Here is a 9,075-nt window from a genome sequence, read left to right on the forward strand (position 1 = left end):
TTCTCCTGCCTGCTTACGTGCTACAATTTCATTTCCCTATCTCCGCTGTGGGCTCTTATAATATTTCACAAAGCCTTGATGTTTCATGCACTTCTTGCTCTCTCATATCTCAGACTCTCCCGTTCTTGTATTCGTTGTTTATTTCACTTTTCCTGCTTTGTCTCTCCTCCCCACTTTCCTCCTTACTGTGTTCATGCTTGTTATCTCATTTATTTCTTCTCTCTCCTTCTGATTTTCACACTTCTATCCTAAAGGCATTGGATACTTTATAGTATACCTGCTCAGAGCCTGTCTTTTATGATGACGAGGCCCACCAGCAGTGGAAACGAAATCTTAGTGATTACATAAAACTGGCTTAAAGGGAGGGATTAAATAGAAATGTAAATGGACCAAGGCTCCCCAAGACATCACGGTAAAAATACAGTTAAGTCGTGCCAAGGCCTGTGTTAACTAAACATGACGCAGCATAGTGCAACAGACACTGCCCAGTCTCCCAGTCCTCCTCAGAAGGAAGAATCTTGATCAGGGGTTGTACAAGGTGCTTGAGGTGGACTCAAAAATTTAGGTTATGGAATACCTTGAACATTTTTTTTACTTGGTCAAGAAAGTACCTGAACAAAAATCAGTCGAGAACAGAACGCTAGATTATTTCATAAAAACGTATTAGGAAAATGTTTCAGACTATGAAGCCAAGAATGGCAGTGCTTGTAATTATTTTGTAGTGCCGTATGAGATTGGAATGCCAACAGGTTGGTTATGCAGCTATATAGTTGGCACCAGGATGTTTTGCTTGTGAGCTGTAATTCGGTAGTATATAAGCAGCTTGCTCCGCTTGTTTTTCACTGAACCCAAGCGGAGCAAGCGTCTGCCAGCCGCTGGACTTTACAGGTGTTGATCTCTCCAGGACTCCACTCAGGTCTGGGCTGTCTAAAGAGGGTTTATGGTTTGATTGCTGTTTGACAGGCAGGTATGAGTCTCCGTTATCTGTCAGTGCAGCGATGCTGTAAGTAAACAGTCTCTGACAGAGCTGAAAGTCAGGTTTTAATCACAGACTCTGTGAGAGGACATGAGTTTAAAACCTCCAGACTAACATGCCGCAGATTTAGAAAGAATTCGGGCTGTTATGAAGTGATAGTTCTGGTTCTTAACAGTGAGATCGATAAGTCAAAGTCGACAGTGAACTTGGGTACAAAATTTGTATAGTTGTCTCAAATTAGTTATTTATGGTCTCAGCGTTTGAAATTTTGAGCTTTTTAAATGATGATCAGTAAGTGTGTGCTTGTAAATCATCCTTCACAACTGTCATAAACTCAGCTTGAGAAATGCAGGTCTGTTAATGTGTAGAAGTTATTTGTGGTTGTAGAAAAAAGTATTTCAAAATGAAATGTGCACAAATCATATCAATAAGGAGGATTCAGAAACACTCGAGTGCTTTTGAATTCATGAGTTACAGCTGAAACAAAGAAGTGTGTAATCATTGCACCGTGCTCTGCTCTTTGTATTTTCCTGCTTTTTTGTCATTTGCCAATCACATGAATTATAATAACCAGTTAATTAATAATAACTTTATTCTAGGCCCTGGTAGCTTCTGTTTGCTCCATTTGTGAATTCTCTTGCAAAAGATGGTTGTAGAGTAAAAATCTCATCCTTGAAAATAGAATGAGTGCTTGAAAAAGCACTTGGATGTCCTTGACTTTGACTTGCTCCAGTCAGTACGAACCCTGCTGACACCACCGTGATTCACTTTGTGGACCTAGTTTTGGCAGAATGTGGTGATTATTTTGGGATGTTTAGGATTTGCGGCAGCACTTTGATTTGTGTGATGCTGACATTAGTGCACATGTACATATGTATTTTTAACTCATGTCTACACAATTAGATTTTCTATAGGTGGGCTTCAATCAGGGTCCAGAGAGATTTAATGAAAGTAGTTAAAAGTGGGATGGATTAAATCTTGTACTCGTACTTATTAGTATTTTAAATCTGTTTACAACCCTAGCAAAATAGATTTTGTTTCAGGGAGATTGTGTTGGATGGAATTACTTTGTATAGTGTTTAACATAGTATCCGTCAGTGAGTATGCTGCATTGATTGCTTAGTTAACTTTGGGTATTGCCTCTCTGTTAGGTGGAGCTCCAGTTCCAGCTGAACAGACTGCCACTCTGTGAGATGCACTATGCCCTGGATCGCATCAAAGATAACACCATCCTTTTCCCTGACATCGGCCTTGTCCCCACCATCCCCTGGAGCCCCAACAGGTATGTATTCCACCAAGTACACGGGCACGCTGATTAAGGGCTGATTCAGAAATTAGTTTTACATTGATGGCAGCCATCAATATTTGATTCTCATTATGGTTTTCACCTCCTTCGGGCATGTTGTCTCACTGCACTGATTCAGTGGGAACTCTGGGATACATTATTACGTCTGAAGGTTGGGGGAGAAAGAGTAAAATACAAAATAAGTCAAGGAAAATGAAATAAACTCACTTTACACACATAGCAGACTGTTTCATGTTGCCGAGAGGAAGAGGGAACCTTCTTTCATATTGCAGATAAGCGCTGTAGACATGAGTAAATATCTGCCAATCAACAACTTGCATTTTTATTAACCGTGAGGGAAGATGTTTGCACACGGCATGTACACACATTCATGCATAGTTAATACTGCTAATCCTTAACACAGTTATAATACAGAAATACCTGCACATCACATTAGCTTGACAAATACCCTGACAGAGGGGACACCACATCAATTTGCGAGCTGACCGAATATCCCTCGCCTTGCTGACTTGGCGGTCACTCTGAAACACTGGCAGCTCCTTGCAGCTTTAGATATCTCCCTCTGTGGCAGGACAGGTGAGGGGAGCGAGGCAGTAATCTTTATTGACTGGAGCCAAATGTAATCCCCTGTGATTTTCAAGGCTGCTGCTTCATCTTGTCTCCAGAATATGATTGGTGTAGACTTTTGTTTTAACTGGAGTTTGGATAAGTGAGGGTGTTTCATTAAATGTGGGCCAAGGAGTGAATTTACCTGAAGTTTAAGTGCACAGTTTTTTCAGTTTTTTCATGGTGGTTGTTTGAATTTTAACAAAAGTGATCAGGAAGATACGCCCCAAGTGGTGGTGCTGTAAAGCTGTACGACTTCATATTAACACACCCTTCGGCACTTGGACCACTAAGTGAATAAAAGCATTGCATCTTGGGTTGTGATTTGAGGCTGCACTGTAGCAGTATGCAACAATAACATCTTAATGTCTTAATGTCTTAGTCATTTTATAACTGATGGGAATGTGGCACATAGTCACACCTTAACTTTTGATTTGTTTTCTAGACATCAGTGAGTGACCGTACTGTCTAGTCCTCTCCACATCTGTGGCCTTAGTAGTTTAGTTGATGATGTTTAGACCTAAGCAGTGTGAAAATTACTGATGCCATATTTATACTGACAGTCCTTGGTTTTGACTGTAGGCTTCACATTTTCACAGTTTAGAAGAACAAAGATAACTTCTCTTTCCAAACCATGTTTAATGGTCATTTTGTGCTTTATTAAAAGATTATCTTAGACCTTTTGTATATAAAAAGTGATGGCAAAATGGGCATCAAATGGCCATTTTTTAATAATACCCCTGTGCCTCATTTACATGAAATTCTGAGATTGGCAAGTGTATTATGGCTTCACAGAAATTATTTTTTTTCTTATTCACGTAACCTTCAGAGTGGCAAAATGCGTAATTAGGCTCACAGTTGCAAGTATCAATCACTCTTTATTCACTTTTTGAATTAGTTTTATTAATCTCTTTTTGCATTCACCTTAATTAGCCAGATGTGGTTGCATTACGTTAATAGATGAGCTGCTACACCTCTCAGTCTAGTCAGTAATGGAGAATTAAGCTGTTGTAATCAGTCATGTTAAAGGGGCTCTGTGCGAAATTCACAGCATTTGAGTTGTATGGACACAGCTCTTAGCAGGGAGGTGGCTTAGCCGGTGGCTAGCAGCTAACAGCGCTTCAATAGCAGCTCTAAACAACATTAACAGTGTTGACGGGGCTTACCACAACAAACCACAGAGAAGCTTAAATTACAGCACGCACAGAGGGAGCATGACTTCTCTCTCTGGGCGCTATCACTCCACTATATCTTTACGTAGCAAACAGTGGTTTGCTGCTATATTACTGCTCTGAATGTCACATACAGAACCTTTAAGGTAGGGTGGAACTCAAACAAAATAGTACTTTAGCTGTAAATGATACATTATCAAATGATAAACACTTTGGTGTTGAATTCTCCACCAGAACTATCAGGTTGTAATATTGTATCAGCTTTACGATTTTGCTCACTTAGTTTGGATGCAAGAACACAGTATATTGTATATCTTGAGTACAGAAAAGTTTTATTTGATTCCTTTACTCTTGAATACATTTGTGGAGAAAGTATAGTTGGCATAAAAAAGTTTTTTCATCACTCATCAACGGTACCCCTTGATCTCATCCATCCAACTCTTATATAAAACACATACACACTGACACACACACACACAAACACACACCCTCTTGAACACTGAGATCTCTCTCTCAGCCCCCCAACTATGTCTCAGTTGGAGCTCAATCAATTGGTGTTGGTGGATTCACAGCTTTAGAGGATGCAGTGTTCGTAATGAGGACAGTGATGCTAGGAGACACACACACGCGCACACATATGCGTTACATGCACGATACCTCACACTTTCTTGAGTATTTGTGAAATCACATATGTGCATCTCTCTCCTCTACCTATCTGTATTTAACACACATACACCCACCCCTGTGTGTTAGTTCATATGGACTGCTCCTCTTCACAGTGTTTTTCATCTGTTTGGTGCTGCCACTTTTTATGGTGGGAAGGTGCCTGTTGCACATTTTTGGGAAATGCGTGGGCATCTTTTCTGTTTTTTCTCTGCCATGGATTTTTGTAAATAAAAACAAAAGTTAAATGTTTTTTCTGGAGTCTGAGATGTGTACGTTGCCTATATTTATGGGTTTCTGACTAAAGCAGAATGAACATGCTCAGGGACTGACTGAGTAGTATTACTTTTGTTCCAACTTCTTCACTACTTTCCCACTTTCTACCCATGTTGTTTCCCTCTCTCTGTAGCCTCTATGCTTTTCTTTCCTGCGCTCCCTTCTCCCCCCCATAACACATCTTTGCTTTTTCCCTCATTCCATTTCTGTCCGCCTACATCTTATTTGCAGACACCCCATCCACCACACATTCTCCCTGGTGACACAATCGTAGTTGTCATTTTGAGTCCGTATGTATGCGTACATACATTTCCTTTCATTCTGCCCAAGAATTTTTCTTTCTCATTTTATCTCTGTCCCACTGAGGTTAATTAGGTTAACAGAATGTTTTAATTTGTCTCTTATGTTGTTTAAAGCAACCACTTGGTTAGTAGGCAGTATTTTATTGAAAGACTTGAAAATGGCTACTTTCAGACAAAAAAACTAGTTCTAAAAGTTCAGTAAAAGTTGATCTAATGTATCCTCCAATGATTTCCCTGTCCTCTTCCTGCCCTCAGGCAGTGGGACGAGCAGCTGGATCCCCGTCTGAATGCCAAGCAGAAAGAGGCCATCCTGGCCATCACCACACCCCTCACTGTTCCCCTGCCCCCAATCCTCATCATTGGGCCCTACGGCACCGGCAAGACCTTCACCCTGGCACAGGCTGTCAAGCACATCCTCCGCCAGGACCACAGCAGGTTTGTTTTCTTGTTTTTTTCCTCAACATCTGTTGACAATTGTTGACCTATGTTGACAACTAGTAGCAAATGTGCAACTGTTTAGAACATGTAAAATCTCATTTCATCGTGGAGATGTGCACAGTGTATTGATTCGCTTATAATAATATGTTCCAAATCCTAGACAGCATCACAACTATTTTTGCAATTTTCACTTGCCCCTGCAATTACATTGCAAAAAAACTATAAACATCAAGACATGCATTGCAATTTTTTTTTTTTTTTTTTTTTTTTAGAAAAGTTGCCATGAAATCAGGCATTTCAGGCCACAACGATCCCAAAAATAGCCTGTGAAATCCTGGAGAGACTATTTGATGGAGTTGCATGGGGTACTCATCCATAATCGGTGTATTACCTACAGTAGATGGGGGTGTGACAACTCACATGTACTGTATGCAATACTCACAATATGGATAAGTACCTCATTTAACCCAACTTCAAAAGATAGGAACTATCCCTTTAAACAGCCTTTACACCATCTTGAGAATTTAACAACAACCGTGATGTCACAATACTCCCTCTTTGAACTTGTAGCTAGCTTACTGTCCCTGTGAAATAATAGGTGCTGGTGATCGATGCAGTGTTTCCATCGAGGAAATGGGAATGTAGATGTGAGCAGGTGTTTGTTGGCATCAGTCATAACAGCTTCAGATGGCTAGGGAGGTCAGTCAGAGGGCGTGATTGAGTTGGCAGGGGGTGCTGGGCTGTGCAGTGGCCTCAGTTTTAGCTCCAGGGCAATGGCAGCCTTGGGTTTGACATTAAAAGTTCATGAAAACACTTAAGTGTCAAGCTGTGTGGTGTGTGTGTGTGTGTGTGTGTGTGTGTGTGTGTGTGCACTGTGTGTTTGCACTGTGTGTTTGCACTGTGTGTTTGCACTGTGTTTTTGCACTGTGTGGGCGTGTGTACTTGGAAGCGTGTGTGTGTCATCTCCCGAGGACAAAGAGTGCTGGTCATTTGGATGAATTTATGTCATTTGTGGTCGATGCACATGGTTAGTTTGGGATGCATTTTCATGCAAACCATAATCTGATCAATCATGTTATGTCACCTCAGTGGGCCACACAGTGTTGTGTAACAATGAAACATTGCAAGATTTTCTTCTATTATCATTTTTCATCATTAGTTCGCTCCCTCACTGCGCGCAGACACCCACAGGAAATTCAGCAATTTCTTGTGTTAGGAGCAAAGTGGTATAGCACAGGCATACAAATGGTTCCCTGCTCTTAATGAAAAATGAATGCAATACCTCAGACAGTGTCCCCTGAACAGGAGCTAACATTTGGTGTTTGAATAAGTGAGACAGGGCTGTATATATGTAATGCAAGATGAAAAGCAGTGTGTAGCAATGTAATATTCATTCTTCATTTCACGCTGAATGCATTGAATATTCTATCTTTAGGATGAATTATAGATACTTTAAAAGCCAAGACAAGGGGAAGTGACCCCTCTGCACTGCTGCTTCCTGCTCATCATACTGTTAAAACGATGATGTTGTGCAGACCTTTTCTAACTCGACAACATAAACATTCAAAATTAGATCTTTTTTATTTCCTCTTGGGATGTTTGTTAATGCAGTAGCTGACAGGAGATAAACAGGGAACAAAGCTGTTGCTCTACCAACAGAAAAGCAATGAAAAGGTCCATAGATCGCAGACAGGTTTTCCCAGTATGTGTTCAGTGTACAATGTTCAAAGCTGTCTCTGCATATCTGTCGCTTTGATAGTTCACAAACATTTAAATCAGTAACTTACAATTAAAGACAGTTTTGCAAAGCTTATATGTTACATTTTATAGCATGTTGAGAGGTGGAGCAATTTTTGGAAATATCTTTTGATCTGTATGATGAGAGGTTAATGTTTGAGTCAAGCTGTCAGCACCATAAAATTCATTGATGGGATGATGGACCGTATCTCTTACCTGCTTTGCCTTTGAAGTTCAGCTTAACATTTGAAAAAACCTTTGTATTCTTTTCATACAAATGAAACAGAACCAGCCCATAAAGGCGGTTTAAATAACAAAAATGTTCATACTTTTATTTAGAGGTATCAAATCAGGCAGATAGTTTTGGCTTATTGTGCTCTGGTTTTTAAATCTCTGTCACCGAGTATCACAGAAACTATGTCATGCTTTGCTTCTGAGATGTTTTGTCTTTTGTCTCTACAGGGTCCTGATCTGCACCCATTCCAACAGTGCGGCCGACCTTTACATTAAGGACTACCTTCATCCTTACGTTGAAGCAGGCAATCCACATGCCAGACCTCTCAGGTATGGTAGCACACTTTTGTTTTCATTTGTATGTCCCACCTACAGGCTGCAGTTCATTCCAATTTTGAGAGGCACTTTGGTGTAGCTGCAATCATGTCATTGCAGACCTACAATGAGCTATGTTCTGATAGGTTATACTCAAATGGTCTTAAGATGCCATCTTACGTCCAGTTGAGAAAAAATAGACTCTTGCCTCATCTGGTTAAAATACACATCACTTGTTGTGTATTTTAGATAAACAGCCCCCCAAAGCACACCTTTGTTTTGGAGTTAAAAACATCATTTCAGTAGTCATAGTTTGTCAACTGTGAGCTACTTAAAGCTGCTGATCTGGTCAGTTCTCTAGTATGTTAAGTTAGTTTTACAGAGTTAATTAGTATAGCCAAATAGAACATATTTAATACCACTATTCGGCTCATACTTTGAATGGCAAAACAATATCCTGCCCTTTTAATTGCTAGCACAAAGTTCAGTTGAATTACCGTAAAACTCGGAATATAAGTCGCACTGGCATATAAGTGGCAGTCTATTTTTTAAGGTCTCAAACAGGGAGAACAAGGTTTTATATTACTATTTGTTAATAAAAACGTTATACAAGTTATTCCTACACTGTTTCCCTTTATTTTTAATTTGAAACACATTCAAAACACAATAACCTCTTAAGCAGCTTTGGTTACTTTTCAGATTGCAATTTTCCAAACAACCTCTTCAGGAAATAAAATTACGGTATAACAACATCTGAGCCATAAAAATGAATTTAAATTAACGTTAAACTTCTTTTTTCTTTTTTAAGAAGACAGCATTACAGTGCCTTATTACAGTGTGGGCTGTAACTATACATGCTTACTCAAATCCCAAAAACGAATGAGTTTAAATTACTACGTAGTGTAGGGTGACCATATTTTGATTTCCAAAAAAGAGGACATTCGGCCGGCCACGACATAGCCTACTTAAATGATACTTGCAGTTTACTCAAAGATGCCTTATAATTATAATATATTTAAAATTTATATGTATGGATAGAAAATTCAGTTA

The 9,075-nt window shown here is 39.7% G+C and overlaps 1 protein-coding gene across 1 annotated transcript in view; it reads left to right on the forward strand.

Annotated features, from left to right (window-relative positions):
• The window catches only part of helz (helicase with zinc finger), a 67,501-nt gene that overhangs the window by 22,639 nt on the left and 35,787 nt on the right, over positions 1-9,075 (forward strand). The window contains exons 15-17 of the mRNA XM_050043567.1: positions 2,128-2,258; positions 5,557-5,736; positions 7,939-8,040. Coding sequence (XP_049899524.1) covers positions 2,128-2,258; positions 5,557-5,736; positions 7,939-8,040 — 413 coding nt within the window. The remainder of the gene's footprint in view (positions 1-2,127; positions 2,259-5,556; positions 5,737-7,938; positions 8,041-9,075) is intronic.

This window comes from Epinephelus moara, chromosome 5, assembly GCF_006386435.1.
Source record: "Epinephelus moara isolate mb chromosome 5, YSFRI_EMoa_1.0, whole genome shotgun sequence".
In the NCBI taxonomy this organism is placed as follows: Eukaryota; Metazoa; Chordata; class Actinopteri; order Perciformes; family Serranidae; genus Epinephelus; species Epinephelus moara.